Genomic DNA, 25,424 nt, shown 5'->3' with positions numbered 1-25,424 from the left:
GTCATATAACACTTGTAAAATATTTATTTAACTCAAGAACACACAAAGCATTTATAGATTCAAGGGTTATATTTTGGAGGGCAGTGCTTGGTTTTGGATTTTTTTATTACAAATATAATTTTTTTGGGAAAAAATTTCAAAAATCCATATATAGTCTCAAAAAACGAAGTTTTTTTTTGGAAAAAAATGAATTAAAATCAACATCTCATTTACAAAAATCATAAATTTTTTGGACAAAAATTTAAAAATTCATAGCTATTCAGAGGAAATTAAATTAAATTTCAAATATTAAATAACGTTATATCAACTCCAGGATCTAGGAGATCAGAGATGAGACGTCTTTTTGCTTGTTGCTCGCTCATGCTGATGAAATGACTAAATGATTTGTTTATTTTGTTTATGTTAAAAGGTAGGTGGGAACAGAATATCAAAAAATAATCATTAAACCTTTTCATAGTAATGAGAAATTAAACCTTAATTAACAGTCCACATTTTGCTGCCCTATCCTGTAGATTAAATATATTTCCTTCTCTAGGAACAAACGAGATGCGAAGCTATGCACATTCAGTTTAAGAGAATAAATTATCCTGAGAGCATTATCTATTGAGCCAAGTCGTTCTATTAGACTGTTTTCTGCCAGGCACAATAAAAAACCGAGATTGGTAAAGTTTTATGCTTTTTAGAACATTTCAATTTGTAGAAGTAAATTTTTGGTTCGAAATTGACCATTTACAAGCTTCTTGTAGCCAAATACGATGCTCTGAGTAAAAAATTGTGTATTTTATATTTTTTGTCCATGATTTATGAATAAAAAATAAATTGTACAATTTATTTTTAATCATTTTAGGGGTCTAAGAAATAAGATTTGCTCAATTACTTCTGGTTTCCCTGTTTTATCAAACATTGCAAAGCTTTAAGAGCCAAAAATGGCCGTAAGTGCATTTCCAAAGTCTGTTTTGTATTGTCTTCAGTACAGCAAGTCAGTCTGCAGGCTAAAAATTATTAACAAGAACACGGAGTATTCTGAATGTATTTATACTGGTGATTAGGCCGGTTTGTTTTTCAACTTTTTTGGAATTTCGATTACGGCTAGTGCAAAAAAGTTGGGATATGGAGTTTTGCATAAATGATTTTTAGATTATCTATGCAAAACTCCATTGTTCTTCGAGATCCTTTTTAGGTCGCACATCTCGATCAAATGATTTAAAAAAGACAAAAAATCTTTACTTAGTGAATATAGATATTAAAAAGAAGTTTTTAGTCATTTTGCATAAAATATCTTTGATAGATATTTTTCTAGATATATAAAGTACTATGCATTTTTTTTAAATTGTCATATAGAGCAAAAACAATAGTTAGAAAAAAATGATGATCATCTTATAGCGTGCTTCACTTTTTTACGTTTTCAGAAGATAAAGATCAAAATTCACTTTTGCTACGTAGAGTGTCCTTAGAAAAAGAACTTTAAAAATACATTTTAATGGCTAGAATAGTATCTATCAAAATTAATTAATGCAAAATAATGATCATTATTGTATTTTAATCTTAATTGACTAAATAAAGAATTCTTGTCTTCCTTCAAACTTTGAACTAAACATTTTACCTACAGATTACATTGTAGGAAGATGAAACTTTGTATAGCTTGTTTACTCGTCATATCATAACTTTTTGAACTAGAGGTAATCGAAATTCGAAAGACGTTGAAAAACAAACCCCCCTAACATAGATATCTCAAATAAAATAAATATATGTACATAGTAACGTATAGCAGATATATAAAAAATATAAATTAATTTATTTTATCGTCTATTTAAGATAATAAATTATAAGTTTTTACGGGATTAAAATAAGTTTTTTTTTTTTTTTTTTTGAAAGAAATTAAATATAAATTATTATAATATTTATGTAGATATATATTTTTCTAAAACATTTTCATTTGACTCCCAGTTCAGTTTTTTCCACATATTTAAATAGAAACGTTTTCTTACAATAATTGAACTATCAGCAAAAAAAATATTTATTTAAAAAAATGCAAAAATTAGATGATGATCCTTTCTTTAATTTCCATAATTTAAATCAATATTTAAACAAGTATGAATGTACCATGCGGATATTCAAGACTTATAAAGTCCTTTTTCCCCCAAAGAAATAAAATAAACAAATATTTTATTTTGGGTACTTTCTTTAATAAATAATGTAAAGAACTTAATCAATAAATGTTCATCATTTCTTATGTCAATATAATACAGTCAAAGAGAGTATATTCATACATTTATAATGCAGATGGCTTTAAAAAGTCACACAACCTTTTCCCTGTCCCTCCTGGCTAAAGATAATTAGCATTATAGCTGTACAAACATTTATGAAAACATGTATTGCGAAACATGCAATCAGTACGGGCACCTATAAAAATAACTTTAACTTGTGGTGCCCTTGCAATAGTTTGACTGATTAGGTATACTACTGCAGTCCTTCCAGAAAGTTTTCTGGTGTGAAAGTGCATTATTCACCCATATAACGCCCAATATCAGACGAATTCATTAAGAAACTGGAGAGGCTTGAGACGGAATGCCCTTGAATAGGTCGAATTTTGACTCAAAAGCTGTGTCCGCTCAATCATAAATTAAACATCTGAGTACTTTAAATTTTTTAAACTTCAACAAGTTATAATTTATTAATTGACAGTAGAATTTCAACCAAATAAATAAAGGGAGCGGGGATCAAATTGTCGCCAAAATATTTTTCTACAAAAAACAACACAAAATATACATTTTTTAACTTTTTTATTGAAAATCAAAACTATGACGAGGATATAGGTATAGAGTAGCTATTCATTCGGTATAATCACCGTTGACATCAATAACGGCCTCAATATGGCCTCTGAACCGGCCGCAGGCTCTTTTGACCATCTCATTGTCCATGTTGCCGAATACCTCCTTGATGGAGTCCATCAGGCTGGCCTTGGTGCTATGGGGATGTCTGTTGGTATGTCTCTCGACATAGCCCCAGACAAAATAGTCCAAAGGATTAAGGTTGGGAGAGTTAGGAGGCCACAAATCCTTGGTTACGACGTCATAACAGTTCTCGGTTAACCACTGCATGGAGATTTTGGACACATGGCAGGGTGCTGAGTCCTGTTGCCACACCCATGGCCTGTCTTCGGCCTTCATGGACCTGGTAGGGTCATGCTCAACCATCTTCTTCACCTTGTCGACAAAGTCGGTGTCCCTGACCTTCCTCCTTGGGTGCCCTCTTTATGGTGGCATCAACATCCCAGGTGTCCTCTAGCTTCTTACGGATACGCTGAACAAGTCCGTAAATTCACTCCTAAGGTTGAAGCAATCGTTGAATTGGAGATTTCACCTCCATTATTAACCTATGCCATGACGACGGCGGACCTCAAAAGCGCCTCGTTCCACTTATAGCTCTTTATCTCCTCGTATGATGACGGCATGATGCTAACTGAACTACACATCGTCAGCTGACAAGAATAGCTTTCCTATTTGGTAACCGATTTTTTATTTGATAATGTCGTTTTCAAGTTATCAAGGTTTAAAGTAGGCGACAATTTGATCCCCGCTCCCTGTACTATAAGAAGATGTGTGTCTGAGCTCACTTAATAATTAATGAAGGCGTCTTTAGTGGTAATGATGGCTTGCAGGTGGCGGCGGTATGCCTTGTACCCACTGCAACAGTTGTCCTCAGTCATGACATCCTAGTTCTGGATGACAGTGGCTTTAATGACCTTGGTGTTTAGCTGACGAACACTACAGGCATTCCCTCGACATGTACCCAAAAGGTGTGGTTGAGGTGTTTGGTATTAGGACTGTAATGTATAAATGTCTAAATGTCTCAAAAATATTTATAAAGAACTCAAAAACTAATTTAAAATAGTCTTACAACGGAAAAGATTGCTTTATTTCATTGCTGCTGGTGACAAAAGTGGTCTCTCCACCCTAACAAGGCTCTTACCCCACATTTTTTTAATATCTCTTAGGACTGTCTGGTGTGAAACCCCGATATACTGTGTATGAACCCCTCATTGACTTGAGGGATTAGTCTAGGCTGTTTTCTTTAACTACTCCGGGTTCAGTTTGGCCTTTTTGACAGAGACCTTCTCCCTCTTCAACGTTTTGGACTTGTTGAGGGCATAGACGACTATAATATAATATCAACTGTAAACTAAAGAATCATTAGTTCAATGAATAAAAATTACAGAAAAAATAATTAAAACTGCCTGTATTATTATATAAAAATTAATTCTCCAAAAGATTACTCAAAATCAGTTTTTATCCTGTATCTCAAAGAAATGAGGACACAAATTTTATATTTTTTGAAAGAGTTCTCTTCATTATAATTACAGCTGTAATGTAAATTATGTGTGTACAGGGTTTTACAGATATTTTCCGAACTATGTTTGACTTCATTAAGGTAAATAAATATGAAAGTATCATGGCCAAGGTCTACAGCCTTAAATTAACTATATAAATGTTTAAATAACGTCACGGAGGCAACCAACACACCCTCGGTTACGTGCCTAAGGCTAGCTCATGCGTTTATAACGTGAGCATGATTCAGTTTCTAGACCTCACGCAGAGTGGAGGCTTTCACGGAGGAGTTGGCCTTGGTACAGGCCCTGCTCTCTAGACGCATAAGTCCAATGGATTTAACTCGGGGAAGCTGGGGGACAGGTATCAACATCTAAGAGAGCTAAGACATTGGCTTGGAGCCAATCTTAGAAAATGGTGGATCGGTGTGCTTGTGCAAAGTCCTGTTGGTAGAAATACGCCCTCCCAGGTTTTTGTTGTGTGTAGAAAAGGACAATAACTATCCCCGATGTTTCATACTTTACAAGTTGACATTTTCCCGGTCAAATACCATTAAAAAAATCGGTTAAAAAGTTTCTGCTTAATTAATCAATTAAACTTTTAATGTTTTTAAGATACTAAAACTGAATTTCAGTTTGATTCAAATATAACACATGGACTCTTAAACTTCTAAATTAAACTATCAATATAAAAAGTCCCACGAATAATATAATATTATCTTACCTGCTCGTAGCCGAATGGGTGGACTCCTAATCATTCCAAGAGAATTCGATGCCACACATGTATAACTATTAGAATGAAGTTGAGAATTGAATTCAGAAGACGAGAAAGGGAATATGCGAAGAGGTCGAGAGGAGCTATTCAGGCCAAGGAGTTGATTTTCATACAGATGGGATTTGAGTCGAAGTGAATTATTTGAGAAATTGATCCATTTGAGACTCTAAATAAGGGAAAATAAAAAATATGAGATATCTTATGGAGTAGAATTGTGTCGACTTGAGTCGTTATAGATCTACTCGAGTCGATGAATTAGACAAGGAACAAAATATACGAAAAAATATGTATGCTTATCCACTGATCATTAATTAATTTGTAATGATTTTCAATCATATATTAAAAAATTTGGTTTAATATTGTCTTTGTTTTCTATTTATGAAAAATGACTGAGGATAGTGCACATCTTTAAAACTTTATACACACCTTTATACCATTGGAAAAGCCTTAATTAGATGGTTCAGATTAGCTACTAAATATTTAAGAGAAAACTTTTGATTCATCAAAATTATATTTTTTCTTGTAAAAGTTATACCACTTTAACAAAAACTAAATTTGGTAAAAAACTCGTGATTTGAAATATCTATTCTTGAGTGATTTAATATAAATTTATGGGAGAGTCTTAATTAAAAGTTACTTCTGTTCATCTTATAAAACCTTTTTCTTATAGAACTGACTCTAATAGGAAATACAAATCAAGTACCATGTCAAAATTGAAAGGAGCCGACAAATCTTTACAGAACATTACATTTACAAAAAAAAAAAAGTCCAACAGATTCAGATCCAACTAGTTTGGAGGTTAGAATTCCAGCGAGATAAAATCATCAAAATTGTCTTGGAGACATTGAATATCTTTTTTTCATTGCAGTTGCATCAAAATTACCTTAAGGGGGTCTCAAATTCCCTTCTAACCTTGTTAGGGAACGACCCACTGAGTCACAGAATTAGAGTAATTGTCATGATGTCGATCCTGGCGCAAATTCCAGAGAGGGCTCCGTGCTTTTTCCAAATATTTGGGTCGAAAAATTCGTCTATTCATTTTATTTTGTCCAACTGGTTCAACTTTCAACAAGATATCTAACAAACAAAAATCAACTGTCTAAATGCCATAGTTTGCTCAAGAGAGACATTGACCTAAAGATAACTTGCGCTCCTTGTATTTGGAGAAATCCATAAATGGTCTCTTAAAAACAGCTGGAAACTATGAGAATTTTGGGAATCAAGTAATTACCTATCAGCGTATTATGTAGAATAATAGCTACAATGTTATAATTTTGTACCAACTGTTGTACGCCTCCGACTTCACATTAATAAAAAAGAATAAAAAAATCAAAAGGAAAAACAAAGGAACGACTTAAAAAAACCAGTTAATTCACTAAACCTCGATTAAAACATGCCTTAACTTACAAATAAATCTTAAACAAGGCATTCTCAAGATAAATATATATTTATATATAATCGGATTTAATGTTTCAGGAGTATACAAAGAAGTATTGGCTATAAAATGTAGGTTTAAAGGCATAGAAAGTATTTTTATAAATCTTGGAGTGTATAATATCCCAGTTGACGAACAACAAGTAAAAACAATAAAAAAAGTTTTTTCGCCAATGTGTACAAAAAACCATGTAAGTAATCAAAATAATTCTGAGTTTATTTTGTCTGATTATTAATAATCATATGCAGTAGTAAGACATCAAAACAATAATTAACTCATTATGAGAACAAAAAGAAACAAACCATTAAAAAATAATGATGAAAGTAACCATTTACGTGGGCGGAATTAAGTTTTTTTTTAATAATATAAGTCTTTTGTTATATGTAAGTTGAACGTGAGTTCAATTCATAATCACTTTTATTTTGTTATATCTATAACATCTCAAAAGAAGTGTTGATAATAATTACTTAGAAGAGAGAAAAGGGATAGATGAATCAGGTAATTTATAAGAGAATCCTTCAAAGAATCTTTCACACAAATCTTACACATCATAATAAAATATATAGAATGCACTGCTATTCTTAATCATATTTAACAATTGGGTCCCTTGAGATTTTATGCACTCTTGAAAAATGCCCAGACTAAAAAAAAGTATGCGAAATGTTCATCTATGTAATTTTCATTCTTTATCCCAATCACAAAAATTATTGTTTGTCGTAAAATTACCACAAACAACTCTAAAAAATAATAAGAGCACCTTCAAAAAATTAATATTTTATAAATTATATAAGATTTGTGTGGCCCTGAAGTCCTTATGAGTCGCGATTTTTAAGGTTAACGGAACCTTTTGTATATAAATGGACTTCACACAAGATTCTTCGGTCAGATAGAATAGATGTAATATTATAATGTTTGCTCATACTTAATCAGTGCAACTCCATCTGACCAACTAAAGGAACATTAAAAAAATACCATCTCTATAAAAGGGCAAAAAAAAGTTGAACCCTTGTTGACAAGTGTTTTTTATTCGTAGAGGAACGCAATTGTTATCCAATCCATACTTAGTTTCTATCATTCAGGGCTACTATTATGTTGACGGCCACAAATACGAGGGTGGACCTAAAACTTTCCTTCATTTTTCTATTTTTTATTTTTAGCTATCATAAAATAGTCCCATTGTTACTCTATAGACTTTTCCCATCGATGTTCCCATCTCTGTGACCTCTCCAAATAGTACTCGGCGTTTTTCTCTGCAAAATAATTGTTCACAAGAGTCTTTTTGTTTTAGCCCAATTACTCCGAGTTGGATTGGCTTAGAAGTTTCAAATTTTAACACAACCAGTCTTTATATGTCTGCTACTGTCTAAATATATTTCAAGATTCCATTCTAAATAATGGCTTCAACTCGAGGACGAACATAAAAATAATAGCTGACCTTGAGGACAAATTATTCCAATCCTTCATGATAATGCCCTTCAAGGTAATGACATTAAGGTGAGAAGCCTTGTTCGTCTTGCCCTCCCAGACGCTCCAAACAGCAGAGTCCAAGGGGTTCACGTCATGCGAGGACGAAGCTAAAGAGTTGTGATTTGAAACTCCATAAAACAAAAAAATACATGTATGGTCTTGAAGTCAATCTCAAACTCGTTCTCCATTTTGCTCATGGATTTCGTCGTATCCATCACAATTTTCTCCTTGACCATGGCCACGAAGTCGGTACTCCTCTTCCTATTATGGCCTCCACTTCCAGGCTTCCTGTAGACCGTGTTGGAGTTGATCATCACCTTCCAAGTGTTGCAAACGGCGGCCAAATTTTGCCAAGTACCAAATGGTCACACTTTTAGAACAGAAACTATATGGCCTCAAAGAAGATTCTAATTTTTGAGTCCTCACACTATATATGTGACTATCATTTTTTACGAGTGCTTCCATCTTCATGTTGAGTTCGAAAACTTTTCAAACCCCCTCGTAATTGATGATGTACACAAATAAATTATACATATAACACTTTTTCTATTTGATATTAGCTCAAGAATAATTTTGTGTTAACTCACCGCATGGATATTGTATATACAATATATATATATGTTTCAAAAGTGTCACCCCCTTAGACAAAAGTATTATTTATACCATAAAGCTATACAAAAACTGAGAAAATAATTTGTTAATTTATTAATGAGATGTAAAGTTTAATCTTGAGATAATTAAAAAGCAGGAAAGGTGAAAGGGAGGAAGAAAAAAAAAGAAGTATTATAAGAAGTTAATGTAGCAAAATGACCGCATATTTTTCCCCAAGTTAATTAATTAATTAGAATATTAATTAAACTTCTCTTTCATATATATATATATATGTACATTATACATTTTGGTATGCAAAAGCATTAAATAAATGTCTTTGATTATTTAATTTTAAGGATTTCTTTATCTTATTCAGGAGCAATACACATATTATACATATATATTAAGGGATATCACGGTTGCGTGGCTGCACTCAAGTTCGGAACATACCTAGTTTTTGTGAAAGAAGTAATTTTAACTTCAAAATATCTTTATATCGTTTTAAATCTGTAAGGTAAATACATATTTTTTCAATACATATAATTACACAGACTTCTTATTAAATATTTTGATTCCGAGTAACATACCTGGTATTTGTCAATTGATTTATATTATTAACTTGAAAAAGGGACATTCTAATATACACTTAGACTTCTAATATAATTTACATTCAAGGCGGAGTAGATTGAATTACATCAAAGAATTTTTTTTGTGCTTATCTGTCAATTAATTTTGAAAAGAAAACGATATTTGATCTAACTTAAGGATAGAAAAAGATGACAGATCTTTATTTGATAGGTTGAAATAATGAATATAATATGTATGTATAGGAGTATAAAAAAATAATCCGCAAAATATTGACGTTTCATACTTTTTCTTTGCAAAATAAAAGACTTTTTTAGAGTAAATGTATATAACTAATTCATTAAAAATAAAAACTTTAAAAAAAAAGGTTAAGAAAACAAAATGTCTACTTCCTTCGTTATTGAATTTGGGGCATGAAAGTGCAAAGCCATAAATCTACTCATCATTAATGTAAGCCTTTATGACATATAGTATATTATCTTTAATAGGCTGTAGTACTGGGACAAGACAGTATCAAATCGTGATTTCCCATAATTTCGCGGTACTATTTCTTATAGACTTGTAAAAAAAATATGAACCTCTTGTATTTAAAAAGATTACCCAATCCTCCTCCGCCAAGTCCCACAATTTTCTAGTCCACGGATGTCTAACCTTTTAATTTAATGGGCGAATAGCCACTTGAAATAATATAATGGCCATAGAGCCTATCAAATTAAATTTCGTGAAAAATGGTGGAATAAAACAAAACTATTAAATACATATTTGTTTCAAATTGAGGCCAAATACGAGGGGTGTTTGAATAGTACGTTCAAAGTGCAAGAGATGGCACTAATGGCGCGTATTGAGGCTATTTTTAATTAGTAGCATTTCTTGGAAGAATACATACAAACTTTCAGCTAGATAGGCCTATTTCTTTCCGTTTGGCATTCGTTTGAATTAAGGAAGTCGAGGGATTTTCAAAAATAGACGAGACAAATTTTAGTGTGTGTTGATTAAACATTGCTTTATGAAAGGCAAAACGCGTCAGGAGACTAAAAAGAAGCTTGATAAACATTATGAAGACTCTGCACTTTCGATGAGTGGTTTCAAAAATTTTGAAGTGGCCATATGGACATAAGTGACGCTGAACGTTTTGGACGCTCTGTTGAGGTTACTACTCCAGAAATCATTGGTGAAATCCATGATATGATGATGGATAACGGAAGAGTGTAGGTTGCATGATAATGCTAGCATTGAGGGCATCTTTAGTTGGAACCCTGTTTCTACTAATTTTGCAATAAACAACTGATGATGTGTGAGGTGCTGCATTGTCGAGATGGTAAATGACTTTTTGGTGGCCAATCGTGATCGTCTTTCTTGCAGTTCGGTTTTCCAACGTTCCAATAATGATGAATAATATGCAATTGTAATATTTATACTCTTTTCTAGATAGCCGATGAGAATTATTCCTTGCGAATCCAAACGACAGTCCCCATAATCTTTCCGTCCGATTCCTCGATTTAAATAAATACCAAACAGAAAATATTGACCCATCTGGCTACATTTTGTTGTGTCTTCTTCCAAGAGATGCTACTACCTAAACATTTAATATTTGGTGAATAAATATGGATTTGTAAATTTTTTTTACAAATTTCAATAATTTTTTTTATTTGTCTGGGAATAACTAGGTTTTTTTTTGAAATTTTTTGCGAATGAATTTAATTCAAATTACTTAATTTAATAAATAATATTTACAGTTTCAGCTGCCTGGCTTTAGTTTTATCTTTGTTCGAAGAAAAGCTGTAAAACATGGGATATATTCCACTTGCTAATGTCCATCTTTGACGACCATTCAAACAATACGAAGTCAAACAATCAAGAAACTGCCTCAAAAATTTTTTTAGTATGAAATCTAATCTCGTGTAAACAGATTGCACTTATAAAACGTGAGATATATATAACTAAGGCCATCTATTGCTAAAATATGGATTTTCTGTCACTACAACTATTATTTATGTTGTTTTTTTTTCATTCTCAATCTGTCAACCGACTTTTTCCCATAATATTCTGATTTATTAGTAATTATTTATCCAACATATTTCATTATTTATTGGACGATGATGTTCACAATTGTGAAACAACCATGCCAAACATCCCCAATTCATGACGTTATGTGGTTCAAACAACATTTTGAATAAAGTGTCTATTATACAATGTACAAAAAGTACACATTACATATAAAAGGATACATACAGGAATAGGAAATCCAATGGCAGAGCAGGGCAGCGTTGTTCCAGTTGAGTTTGAAAAATAAATATCCTTTTGCCAAGTGCTTTGTGAGAACTTGAGATTCTCTCCCCTTGTTATTCCTAAAGTAAAAAACAAAACAAACAAACATTTAAGGTACATTAAATATAAGACGCTGAAAAAAAATAATCAAAGTCAAGATTAGTGTTGTGTCGACTTGAGTAAATGAACAGATTTTGTGGCGATAAAAATATGTAAATTAGAAAATGGAAACAGAATGAGAAAAAAATGAAGGAGCTATTGAGTATTTATTACTTTGACAATTTTTTACTTTCAATGTACTAATTGTTCTTTCAATTCACCGTAAGATCTTCCAATTTCTAACAGTACTATGTTATACATAGTGGTGGGATTTATGTAGATAAATAACACAGTTTAGAGATTAGAAAAGGAAAAACGGTTACTGATTATGCAGTTTTCTCAAATAGATTGTCGGGGTGTTAACATCCATTTAAATTAGGAAAAAAATCAATTATAATGTCAATAACATATATTTCTTTAGCAAGTAAGTAGCTGTAGATAGAATAAGATCCTGTACATCTGATAACGAGATGTGATACCCTAGAAAGTGTGAGGAGAAATATATGGGGTTTTAGTCGAGATCTGTAATGCAAACAGGTCAGACATTTTATTTTTTATTGATATAATTATTGCCACTGGTTGTTTTGGGTATGTTTTTATAGAAGTTTGTGATTTTGACAGTAATCCCGAACTGTCGTGAGATGACATTATGTGTGTTGATTTTACTTTAAAAGAGGATCTTATTTCCATTGTAGTCTGTATATGTTTATGTTTAATTTATTTGTAGTTTGTGTTTTGGGTTGGATGTGGTGTTTGTTTTAAGTCTTTTATATTAGAATTCCCTTGGGATTTTATTTTGTTTCTAAGAATGTGATGCTTGCATTTTAATGCAAAATATGCCTTCACTTCTAGGGTACATGCTATTTATCGATCACGTTCAAGTGTCATTTTGTCGACTTGTACGTAAGCTAGAGAACTCAGATTTGTTTTGTTTCGTAATTAGTTGTTTATGCTTTAATATATCGAAATATGAAAAAATTTGAATCCCTCAACCTTCATAAATTATTGAATTGGTAACGTAGGATTACACTGGAATTCCCCTATGGTATAGAACCCTGAGAAACTATGGGAAATTGGGTCACAAGAGAGTACCCCCAAATGGTGATCCACCTAAATAATTTAATGTTTGCATAAACTGCTAATTGGTGCAAGTGCTCTGATGAATAAGAGTGGCAAAATCATCATCTAGTCAAACTGTGCTAATAAGGATTCGAGTCGACACATCACCACTCGAAATATCAAGTCAAAGTGTGTTGTTCATTAAAAATATTATTATAAAAAAAAGTGAAAAAGTGAAAGAATCAACTAATGAGATGGACTCTCCTGATTAAAAAAAATAAGTTAGTTTCATTTATAATAATATTTATACAAAAAGAAGCATAATTTGTCAAAATTCATTACACGCTACATAACAACAAAAAATACAGGTAGATTAAATACCTTTGGTTAATTAGTAGAAAAAAGAATTTATATACACATATGTGTGTGTAAGTATTTGGAACATTTAAAAAGCATGTTAAGGCAACCACCTGAGTCTATGGAAAATATGTACATTATACAATATTATGTATAAACATAGTTTGAAGCCAATGAATTATGTTCTTGAATTTTTTTCTTTTTTTTTAATTCAAACTTTGGACTTTATTTATGGTTGCTTAAATGGGTATAAACCAATAAAGTAGAGTAAAGTTTTTCTTTTACTTTTTTACTTCTGTTTATAATTTTTTTTGCTCAAAAGTACCTACTTTTTTTCACTCAAAATAAATGTATTGGTAAAAACAAATATTTTAACTTCACTATTTGAATTTTAGAAAATAATTAGTTTATTTACATATTTCACAATATTTTAAAGATTGAAGATGTTGAGGAGTTTGTTGCTAGGGTTTTTTTCCTTACAAGGCTCGAAGATGAAATCCGCGCCTTGACCCGTATTTACAAAAAGAAACAACAACGTATTTTTAATATATTTATTTAAAATAAAAAAAAGTTATTCTAAGAAATGAATCTTGTGGCTTACTCGATATAATTTCCCTTTAGCCTCAATACGGCCACTCAATACGAACATGGCATGGATGAGAAGTGCTCCTTGATGGTGGCCACCAGACGTGCCTTAGGTGTGTGGGCCGTCTATTAGTGTGTGCCTCAAAGTAGCCAAAAACAAAATAATCAATCGGATTAGGATTGAGACTGGCACCGGTCCTTGGTCATGAGGTCGTATCCGTTCTCTTCAATGCAGACAAGAGACTTGTTGGACGCATAGTTGGGCCTATACTCTTGTTGCCACGCCAAGAGGAGAACTCTTGGCCACTTGGGTAATACAGGGACCCACAACTTGCCGTTAAACATAATTGTGACCCATCTCTGTTCCTCCTCTGAGGACTGACTCTTTGGCAGCTATTTTATCTTCCATGGTGAAGAAACTAGACTGAATGATTTTTATTTGTTGTGTATATTACACGGGATTTTAAATATATATATATATATATATATGAAGACAACATTTGGTTCCAGGCCGACCCAAAAAGGGAACGAATTTCATTTTGGAGTCCTGTATTGATTAGATGGAGTTGCACCTATCAGGTAAGTAGTATTTTCATATGACGTAAGCATTGTTGATGTCGGCCATTTTTGGAGCAAAGAGAAGCAAGTTTTATATGAATGAAAACCTTTTCTTCAATAGTATTAATGAAAATAATCAAAACGGATGTCAAAATGGAACCAATCAAATGGAAGAACTTAAACCTTACTGCCTATCATAAATGTTTCTGTCTATTGTCTAGTTGTTATATTTATGATAGCCAGTAAGGTTTAGGGTGGGGATTTTAACTCCCGAAAATTTAAGAATAATGTATATTACAATTATTTTCCCAATATTAACTCAGCAATTCACAAATCTTTTTCGTTTACATGACAGGTGGGTTCATAGTGAAGTCATTTACTCAAATCAACGACTCCCATCTTCATCCACAGCCTCCAATCTTGTCCTAAACCTGGTACAAGCCTTGATGAGGAACTCCTGGTCTATGTTGAACTCTGATTCGAGAATGGAAGCCTGCTGGGAGTCAACACTGTTTTTGGCACGTTTATTGGACTCTCTTTCCATGAAGCCCTTATATAATATTCCTAAAAGTTCAGATTCGGAGAGCTAGGAAGCCACATATACTTTGCCGTGTAGTTCAAGAAGTCTGAAGTGCGTTTTTTGCTCTCAAAACGATCAGGAATCTTTTTGCAAATGTTCTTGAACCATCAGGGTCCTTGAAAATCATATCAACATCGTAAACAGTTGACTTAAGTAGGTTCGTAAACTAAATAATATCTTTGGGCGTTTAGTTGAGGTACAGTGGCATACTATAATCCCCGCAAGCCGTTTGTATTCGGACGACATCTAAATAATTTTGTGTACTTTCTTTTACAGGTTTATCAGCGAAATCACATGAGCACACTTTTATACACATAGATCTCAGGGTTGCCTAGATAATGAGATCTAAACTTGCTCCGGATTTAAAATCCCCACCCTGCTTAAATGTATTAAAAATATGTTATTGCATCGTTATCAAACCTTATTTCCATATTATAGAGAATCAATTAACATTTACCACAGACAAAATATGATGTTTTGCTCAACTATCCTACATTTATCGTCACTAATCGATCCAAAAAAAAAAAAGTTTATTGTTTTTACCATGACTTATGAAGTAAGTTACCTTGATAAACGTTTATCGAAATATTAAATGCGAATGTCTTTGTGGGTGTCCGGAATTCCAAACCAATCGAATGAATGGATTTTGCTGACATCTTTCAATTAAGTTCTTAAGGCTCAAGAGATGGTTATGTTAAGAATGTTTTTACACCAAGGCCAAGGCGGGCTTGTAGCATTTTTCTATAAAATAAAATTTTAACTAACAAACGACTACTTCATATAAAACACAAAATAAAGAGCCTAAAGTTCGAAGAATGATTCTCGTTGCGGTGTGAGTATGTATCTTTACACACTTTTTTAAAGGAGATTATAAGGTCTAGAGAAGAAGAAAAAGAAGAGAGTAAAAGACAAAGGATTTTACACCATAAAATGACAGCTGAGTGAAAAACAGTTCAACGATCGTTTGCTGTTTTTTTTTCTTTTCTAAGACTCACAGGGTGAGGACTAAAAAATTAGAATCCTCTTCGAGACTTTTTAGACTCAATTCTAAGAGTCTGACAATTCTGTATTTGGTGCCATTCGAATGAACTGACCATAAGCTACAATTTGATGCTTATTTTGTTTTTTTGGGAACAAAAATGTAGGAGCAACAAGTAAAACGGCGGAGGTTGTGCAATCTTATCTGCACACTCCGATTTACTCCGACAAAATATCTTTAGAGTAGACGCTGTTTGGAAGAGTAAAAATCCTCGCTTCTTGGCTGAATTAAGAGTTCTGGTATAGGGAATCTTCAGGACCAAATATCCAGCTCAGATCATGGTCCTACAGTAGCAAGATGGCTCCCTACTTCTTCAAAGTCATCGAGAAAATCAACACAGACGTGTACTACAAGGTCCTCAGGTTTATGGTTGAAGAGCAAGTTACACAGGGTCAACGTCTGGCTTTCGTCCTTGCCAAACATAAACCCCCTGGACTTCCCTTTTAGGGAAGACAAACAAGACTTATCCCCACAATATCAGTACCCTGAAGGCCGTCATTACAGAAGAGTCGAACAACTACAACAGTCTATAAAAAGTATTGCAATGATTTATTTATTTTTTTGATTTTTTTTCTTTGATCTATAATAATGAAATTAAAGTCAAAAAATAAAAATATAATCTATCGTTAACCATGGAGCATAGCATATTTAAGTAATGTCAAAATAAAATTATTCTAAAATTCTTTTACTGATTCAATATTATTCATTAGTTTATTCTGTGATTTTATATATATATATATATTTGATGAAAATATTATTATTTATAATATTGACGTCACGTATACAAACCAATAAAATATAAATATTTATGTGGCCTGTTGACAAACAAGTAAGATAGAAATACTTTTGCCAAACTGGAGTTCAGTTTAAATCTGTATTCTTTGACATGTTATTGTTCATTTCTATGAACAAATTATTTTATTGATCAATGGAAAGTGCGTAAAATTGCAAGTTAAAGAAGGAAAAAATTATTTGACACAATTGAAGTATATATTATAAGTTGATAATTTTTTTCGGGTTTCAGCGAGCCCAGAATCCCATATTTATGTTTATGTTAAATTCAAAAGATTAGAGTTTATTATTGTGTCACAAAAGCAACAAAGGTCAAATCTGACAACTTTGCTTGCGCCCGGAACCTCCCCAAAGCTGTTATTGTGGTCAAATATGGCTCAAAGGCGCCAATTTATTATGTTATGGACTGCTTGGATAAGAGTGATGATCGAAGAGAAGCTCGTTGTAGCGTCAGTTCAAAAAAATTAACTGCTGAAGCTGAAATCAAAGCCTTTTAAGAGTAACAGAATCTCTACATGACGGAGATTGTCCTTGGACGTCAATGTGTCAAGGTCCTCTCTATCAAGGGTAGTGATGCCTCTTTATCAGCCTAAAAAAGTATAACTCCTGACAGTAGAGTTTGTGAAAAAACAAACCATCAGTTCTGTTACAGCTGATTCAGTTAACTGTTGGCCTCTCAGTCACCTAATCAAGGTTCTAATTCAATAATTAATGAAGGTTGAGTGATTGAAATTAATTCATATCCCCATATATTAAAGCCTCAGCAATTAGGTACAAAAAGAAATAAACCTGAGCTCTCTAGCTTATGTACAAGTAGAGAAAATGACAGTTGAACGTGATCGACGAATTTCCATTCGTGCACTTCAAGTAGTTTGGTATCTCAAGGACCAAATTTATGCAGTTATTAAGTCCAAAACGTTGGAGAAGATGAAGGGTTCTATAAAAAGGCCGAACTGGACACGGATGAGTAAAATGAAACATCCCAATCCCCTTTAGTCCATAAGAGCACATGCTAAAGATCTCGGAGTTTTACACCCCTCCTTCCGGAGAGCTACCAAAAAAGCGGACGGAAAGAACGTCGTTGTAAGGGTGAAAAGCAAAATTTGACACCAGTAATGGAAAGAAACCCATCTCCTCAGTTACAAGACTCTTTTGAATAATTCTTTAAAGTTATTTATAAATCTTTTTTGACACTTTTGGCCCCCTACACCCCTCACGCCAACCTCTTCAACTACACCTTTTGTATTCATTTCATGAGAAAGGCCGGCAGTGTCTATCATCCAAAAACCGAGGCCCTCAAAGCCACTGTCACCCAGCACTTGGGCACCATGACTGACGACCATATCTGCAGTGGTTGTCAGACCATCCTCCGCCGCCTGAAATCCGTTATAGCCGCTAAGAACGGCTACATTAGTAGTTAAGAGAGCTCAAACGCATGTCTGTTTATAGTAATAATTTTGTTGAAATTCCATTGTTAATTGATAAATGTGATCTTGTTATATATTAAAATTCAAAGTGTTCATATTTGAATGGACCACTCCGAAGAGTACCAGGATTGCAGAATCCAACACACAACTTTTACGGCATTAAATGAGTTTGTGAATGAGGAGTTGTCTACTATGAGAGACACCTACATTTTAAACACTTAGAGCAAATTCCGCCACTGCCTAGAAGACGTTATTGCTGCCTACGGTGTTTGACTTTAAAATTAATCATGATTAATATCAATTTGTGTTCAAGATTGCTTTTGTGTTAGCTCACCAGATATTAATGAAAAAACCTTTTAACCAATTTTTTATATGTATTAAATATCTTCTTTTTTTTTTTGCTAAAAAAAAGGACTTTCACATTTAAATACATGGGATTTGAAAAGAGAAAGAACTTATTGTTATAGCCTATATATATATAGGTAAATAGACATAAGGTCTATTTGAATTCAACGAAGCTGAAAAAGTACCCATTTTTTTCTTCTCTCCCCCCTCTCCCAACCCCACTAATAATAAAGTTAAAAATTCATAATTTTTTTTATTTGAATCTCCTTTTCCCGTTTTTCTAAAACTCTTTCATTTCGTTATTTCTTTTCTAAAAAGCAGAAAAAAGGTTAAAAAGCGTTTCTTTCATTTTTCTTCTTCTGTTCTTTTCCCCTCTCATTTTCTCATCTCTTTCGTTCATTCTTGCCCGAATAATAAATTGAAATAAAACACTAAGTAATAATATGATGTTTAGTTCTCCATTTTTGTTTGCTTTTTTTTTATTTGTAGGAAGAGGTTCATAAATCCCTGTAATTCAAATGTGATAAATACAGGGTGTGGGATGAAATTTTACTGAACTTTCATTATTTTAAAGACAGTTTTCAATCATTTATATTCAGTCTGCATCCGTTCATTAAGAATGAATTTTGACCGAACGCGAAGTACGACGTTGCTTATTATTTTTTGCTTCTTAAACATGTACTGGAAGAGTCTGGAGGTGCTTATGAATCAACTACCAAGCGTGCTGATCTCAAGATGAGGTCAGACTATTAGAGGTTGAGATAAAAAAAAAACAATAACACAAGAAATGTTTATCCATGAGTCAATTTGATCTACCCAAAGTAAAGCAGACAAAATTTCCAGTAACCGTTATGCTGTTTGGAGCCATAAGCTCAGAAGGTCACGCAATTACCCCATAACCCCCCATCAAGGTCTTTGGAAGATCATGTCAAAACCTTGCATTGAGGAAGTTATGGCTGGAACGCCATTAGTCTGGCAACAAGGATCTGCTCCATGCCATCTTGTAATGAAAATGTTAACCTGGTTGTCATATAATCATTATTTTTGACTTTGGTGTTCCAATTTTTTGAGCTCCCAACTCACTGGACCTTAACCCCATAAACTTGTTTGTGTTGGGGGCAGTTGAGCAACTCACCAATAGATCTCCCTACTGCAAAAAATGCAAGCTGATTTGCAAGGTCTGGGGTGAATTACGAATCTTCCAAAAGAGACTTTCAACGAGATCTGCTCCAGTTTACGAGATCGAGTCGAGTTCGTTATTGACGTCAAAAGTGATTATATATTTTTTTATTATTATTGAGGTTTTACTTGGTATGGTTTATACTAAAATCTGATGATTAGTTTAGGAGAAAATTCATTTTAAATATAGAAGTTGCACTCCTTAAAGAAAAAGCCCCATCCCGAGTCCATAAAGATATTGACCTTCAACCCCAGCAAGATATCAACTTCGTTACCAGCCTTGTAATAACCTCGCTATCAACTTTTCACTTGTTCTTGTCATTAGACGCCACGACACCAAGACATATGACCTGAGCAGCTGGATGGTTTGTTCTGAAGGGTTTTTTACTTATTCAGATGATCCTACTACGAAAATGTTGTATTGACGGCTTACAGCCATGTCAAAAGTGAAGATCTTCTTCTCTTAGAAAGTTTCGGCATTCCCAAAGTTCAGACATCCGTTGCCTTTTTGTTGACTGTCTTAGAACATCTTAGAATAAGTGCAAGTTATTATTATTTAAAAAATTTATTTTCTTGGAATTATTTGGAAATTTTACAATTATTATTCAAGCTACTGGTGAATTTGATTAATTAGAAGTATTTGTGTTGCTTTTCCTATTTCCCTTTATTTACAATTAAAGAATATAGCCTGCTACCAATATAATATCAGCTGATTCTCTATATATCACACTAAATCCCACCAAAATTAACCAGTACATTTTAGTACCAAAAGTTTGTTAAAAGTAATTAATATTTCATTGAAGTATTTATTGAAATTAAATTAGAATGTTTCAAGATTTCTTGAAGTGGGAGCCGAATTTTATAGAGGTAAGAGAGGGGAATGCCTTTTATGACAAACATCAGAAACCACAGACCATTTTTTCTGGGAATATTTGATTTAAAAAGGACGTATATATGAGAGTCAAAACTTTGCAGGAGAATACTTTCAAATGAAAACTCGATAAGGATGGTTTTTTTTGTTACCTTTTTTAATGACACAGACCCTAGGAAGATGAATGCTATTTTAAAAATAACCCAGTAGGTGTTATATACATACTATAGACATTGCAAGGGAAAATTGACACTAATGGATTAAAAAAACGTTGATGCCCAAATCTATTGTTGTTCAGATTAATCAGCGTAATTTTGAGTCTATGTAAACTGCAAATCATGAAATAATATTTGCTTCATCTTTGGGTTAACGTTTAATACAAGTTCATTAATTTCGTAAAAAAAAGGAAGATCACTAACAAATCCCTTCTCAGATCAGTCTAGAATCAAAACTGCACCCTGTACATTTATTTATGTTCAAGTCACCAAAAACAACGACTTACAAATTGATTCCATTTTCTGTTTGTTATTTTATTTTTTTCTTATATCTCCTTTCCTTCTTAAAAGGCATCGCAACTATAAACAGTATCTCCATCACATTGTACACAATATGGAAGAAAAATGATACATATTCGACGAAGGATGCGATAATAATAACAAGAAAAAAACAACAGCAAGAAGATGAAAACAGGAGGCCAAGAAAATATATACATATTGATTCGATTTTTTTTTGTAAATATCCATATATATGTTATTTTGGCAAGAATCATTTTTTATCATCATTTTCTTTAATTTTATTTAGATCAAAGTGCCAATAGAATGATACAATAATAACGTTTTTTATTTTTTTTGTTTATTTTTTTTAACTTTAGCCCTTGATCGTCTTTTTTCAGCTTTCACTTCGTCTCTTCCCCTTTCTAATTTTTTGATCTATGATGATGAAGATATTTGAAACATGTAAATAACATGCAAACACGACTTCTTCTCTGCTTTCATCTTCCTTGCCTTTTGGTTGTTTTTGCTTATATAACTGTGATCTTCCTTCAAAAGTTTTCTGACAATTTTTCAAACTTAATAACCCAGCGTACACTAAAATAATTAAATTATTTTTCACACTCTACAGGTTCCCCAGAGTCTTTACTGTTTCTGAGCGTTCAATTCAAAACAATAGAGTTTATGATTTGTTTTCTCTGTTTCTCCTTACTAAACTTCCAACCTTATTTTATTTTATCGTCACAAATATAAGACTAATGAAAATAGGTTTAGAAAATAAAAACATGCAGGGTTGATCTTATCTAGTAGTATACATTTTATTGTTTCCAATCTGGAATGAGATTGGTGCAAAATCCCAGAGGAGGACAATTATACATCTTCTTTTTGAGCAGAGAAAGATGAAACGGCTGAAAAAAGTCAAAAATATCCTAAATTGGATCAAGAACAACAAAAACTGGGGCAGAGTTTTACTCTTTCCTGCTGATTTTTTTAAGCATTGATTTGACATTAAATAAGCAGAACAGCCGCTTTATCACAACCGAACATCCAGACAATGTCTCTGTTTTTTGTTCAGAGGAAGGAATGGCTCAATTCAGATGCTTACGTCAAACTTCTGGATAAGAAAGTGCAACTTTGGACCAGAAAAAAGATAGGGTACAACTTTGCTTTCACTCAAGACGGAGTGTCATTGCGACGCTAAAATCCAGGCCTTCCTGCAAAAAACATTCTGGACTTTTGGGGTCTCAGAATCTGGCCAACCTCCTCTCCAGAAGCAAACCCCTTGGACTACTCTATCGAGCTGCATCTGAGGGAGAGGATGTGTGCTCCTGGGCATATGAGTATCCAGAGGCTACCCATGCTCGAGTTTGAGTAAATAGTGGAGGTTTGCAAGTGATTTGTGCCTCGTATTGAGAAAATTGTTAGAGCTGAGGACTCACATATTGAATAAAAGTTGTGCCAATCTCTAATTTCAGACGGTTTTGTTAAATGAGTGGCCTCACAAAACATCTTGTTCAAATTTTACTCTTACAAAATGGAAAAAAATAAAATATATACCATTATACATTATCAACCTTGTATATTCAGGTAGCAATTACGAAATACCAGGTCCTCTTCCTTTTTAATATTTGTTTCATCTATGAGCATGAATAAGGTGCCAATAGTCAATTAGACCTTTTAAAATAGACCCATGATCCCGGATCTGTGACTTGCTTGTCTTTATATAAATCCTTCTTTATTTCTTCACTATTTTCAAATATGTATTTATTCTTTTCCATATCTATAGGTGATATACAAACGTAAAAACCCAAGTTAAAGTTCGAACAGATAACATAAAACATAAAAAAGGCGGGGAATATGTCATGTGTCAAAATTTACAAGAGGTGAAAGTACCACATACAAAAATAAAAATAAGTAAATAAACGCATTGTAACAATTAGAAAGCAGATCATTATTATATTCTTAGGTTGAAATCCTGAAGCCTCATTTTTCATTCAATATATACCCAGATTAGTGTTGTCTCGATAACAATATTTGTATACGGGTTTTGAATCATGAAGCTTTTTTTTTTAATCAAAAATGTAAGATTGTAAAAAAGAATATGTTTAGAGAATATAAATCTAAAAGATTGACTAAAACTTTACTTTAAGGTTGAAAAACAAGCTACAACAATTATAAAGCCATTACTTTAGATTTCCTCCCATCTCCCCCCCCCCTTTTCTTTAAACCCAAGAAACTTTATCCCTTAATGGACTTGTAAAAGAACGGCTTGAGTGTCTAAACCTTACAATAAGATGACTCAAAACCATCTCAAATGCCGAAACAAATTATCGAAAGATTAGAAAGGCATTAATGCAAGAATAATAAAATAAATAAAATATATGTTTATAAAAATATAAATAAAAAGTAAACATTAACATCTTGCATTGCAAGATGTTAATGTTTATTTTGTCTTTTCTAGATGAAAGTGGAGAGCCATAAAAGAAAACCTCAAGCCTAGTCCAAGTCAATTTGAAAGTGAAAGCTAAGAATTGAACCGAAAAATTATGGAAACTGCCTGCTTAATTTTAAAATTACTTATTTAAAATCGGTCATTACTATGTGTATATATGAACAGGGTGAAGCTTTAAAATCCGGATAATTTAAAGATAATGTAAGTATCAATTTATTTCTCAAAATTAATCCACGAATCTTTTGCTTTTACATGACTCGGGCCATAGAGAAATCAATCACTTAAACAACTTCCCCCATCCTGAACCTAGTAAACATTGATGTTTTTGTCCATGTTCCCCACTGCCTTAAGAATTGAAGCCTGCAAGAACTCAACAGTGTTATGTATACGTTTATTGGGCACTTTCTCCAAGACATCCCACACATAGTAGGCCAAAGGGTTCGGATTCAGCAAGACTGCATTTCCCTTGTCTCAAACATAAAGATCTTAGAAATGTTGGTTTTTCCGTAATAAATCCGGTTCCAATTACCCGATCGGGACAAACCGGGGCAGTTAAAAGTTCTAGCATAAACCTCTATTTTTAAATATCCATTTAAGGTATTTAGAATGATTATCTATAGAGTGATTTAGTTCCTTTTGTGTGTGTCCGGAAATGAGGCATAAAATAATGACCACATGGCGTTCGTATTTGGAGATAATCTCAAAGATTTTGTATTTTGCCTCATACAAGTTTGTCATTTGAATCTGATGAGCATACTTTTATAAATATAGATCTTTGAGCTGTCAAGATATTGAGGTTTAAACTCCTTGTGAATATAAAATTTCCACTGTATACATATATATACCCAAGGATCCTTCTGTTTGTAACGATGGGAAAGCATCTATTTAAATATTTTTTCTTATTTTGGGGATTCTGGAGCCTCTTTCAATTTGTATTTATGCATGCATTTATATTAATTATTCATTCATGTATAGGAATGTCTTGAGAGGATAAATCTTGCAAAAAATTTACTTAAATAAATGTGAAATAAAACAAAATACCTAACGATTGATAAGCGATTATTTTTGATGTTGTTGGGGGTTTTTTTCTTTAAAAATGCAGGACTTTGTTCCTCATATGTACAATTTACATTAGGGTGGGCCAATGGTTTAAAAAGTCTTAAATTTGAATGATTAGCAGACCTAAAACAAATAAATATAAATTTCTCCCCTTGTTAACATATTTCGATGATTAAAGAATCAATATAGAAAATATTTACGTCAATTCCTCAAAACAAACATTGAGTTATTGATTTAATAAAATCTGTTTAGATATTAACTGAACAAACTTTCACTATCAGGAACTGCTCAAAGTCAAAATTCGCAAAAATGGTCAAATTGACATTAGACAGTACCAAAAAAAAAATTAAAAAAGGAGAACATGTACCTAAAAAATGTTAAGCTTATTTGAGCACATTTAGGGAATTAAGTTCACCCTAATATGTATTGATTTAAAGGAATTTTTTAATCTTGCAAAAAAATAAAAAAAAAGGTTAACAAAATCAGATTATTACAAACTGTGTAATGATTAAAAAACATTTTTTTAGTATTTACTGATTTTGTTTTTTTTCCTTTTGAAATCTGGGAGCCAATTTCTCTATAGATTCATATCTGGATTAAAGTATATATTAATAAAGCAACATTTGTCTGTATGTATTTCTTGCTTCCTTCAATCTGAAAGGCTGTTCGATTAAAGAAATTAGAGCAATTTGAGTATTGGGTTAGTTCATACAATTTGACTGAATTGAGTGAAACATCTGTTCTTTTGCAAAAAGGGATTGTTATAGCCTTTAAAAAGTAACATTGATTTAATTAAGGAGCCAAGTTTGCTTATAAGTAATGCATGTATGTCTGTAGTCCGTGAAGTCATTTTTGATTTAATAAATAAGAATTTGGTCACATTAATGGAATTTTGCAGGCGTTTCGGGAGGCAGCATCCAGCGTAGGCTTTATTATTTTTATTTTTTTTAAACTTACAATATTGTTAGTTCACACAATTATATTATTTAATAAATAATAACAGTATTTCTATAATAACTGTAAAAATAAATTAAAATATATTCAAAAAAATTTAAAATAAAAGAAGGCATAAAGAAATGCAAA

General features: G+C 32.5%; 1 protein-coding gene across 1 annotated transcript in view; it reads right to left on the bottom strand.

Moving 5' to 3' along the window:
- The window catches only part of LOC121116628 (cell adhesion molecule Dscam1), a 209,078-nt gene that overhangs the window by 159,802 nt on the left and 23,852 nt on the right, over positions 1–25,424 (bottom strand). The window contains exons 3-4 of the mRNA XM_040710890.2: positions 11,413–11,528; positions 5,052–5,268 (exon numbers count right to left, since the gene is read on the bottom strand). Coding sequence (XP_040566824.2) covers positions 5,052–5,268; positions 11,413–11,528 — 333 coding nt within the window. The remainder of the gene's footprint in view (positions 1–5,051; positions 5,269–11,412; positions 11,529–25,424) is intronic.

This window comes from Lepeophtheirus salmonis, chromosome 4, assembly GCF_016086655.4.
Source record: "Lepeophtheirus salmonis chromosome 4, UVic_Lsal_1.4, whole genome shotgun sequence".
NCBI lineage: Eukaryota > Metazoa > Arthropoda > Copepoda > Siphonostomatoida > Caligidae > Lepeophtheirus > Lepeophtheirus salmonis.
Note: the sequence above shows the minus strand (reverse complement) of the source record. Positions and strands in the feature narration are given on the sequence as shown.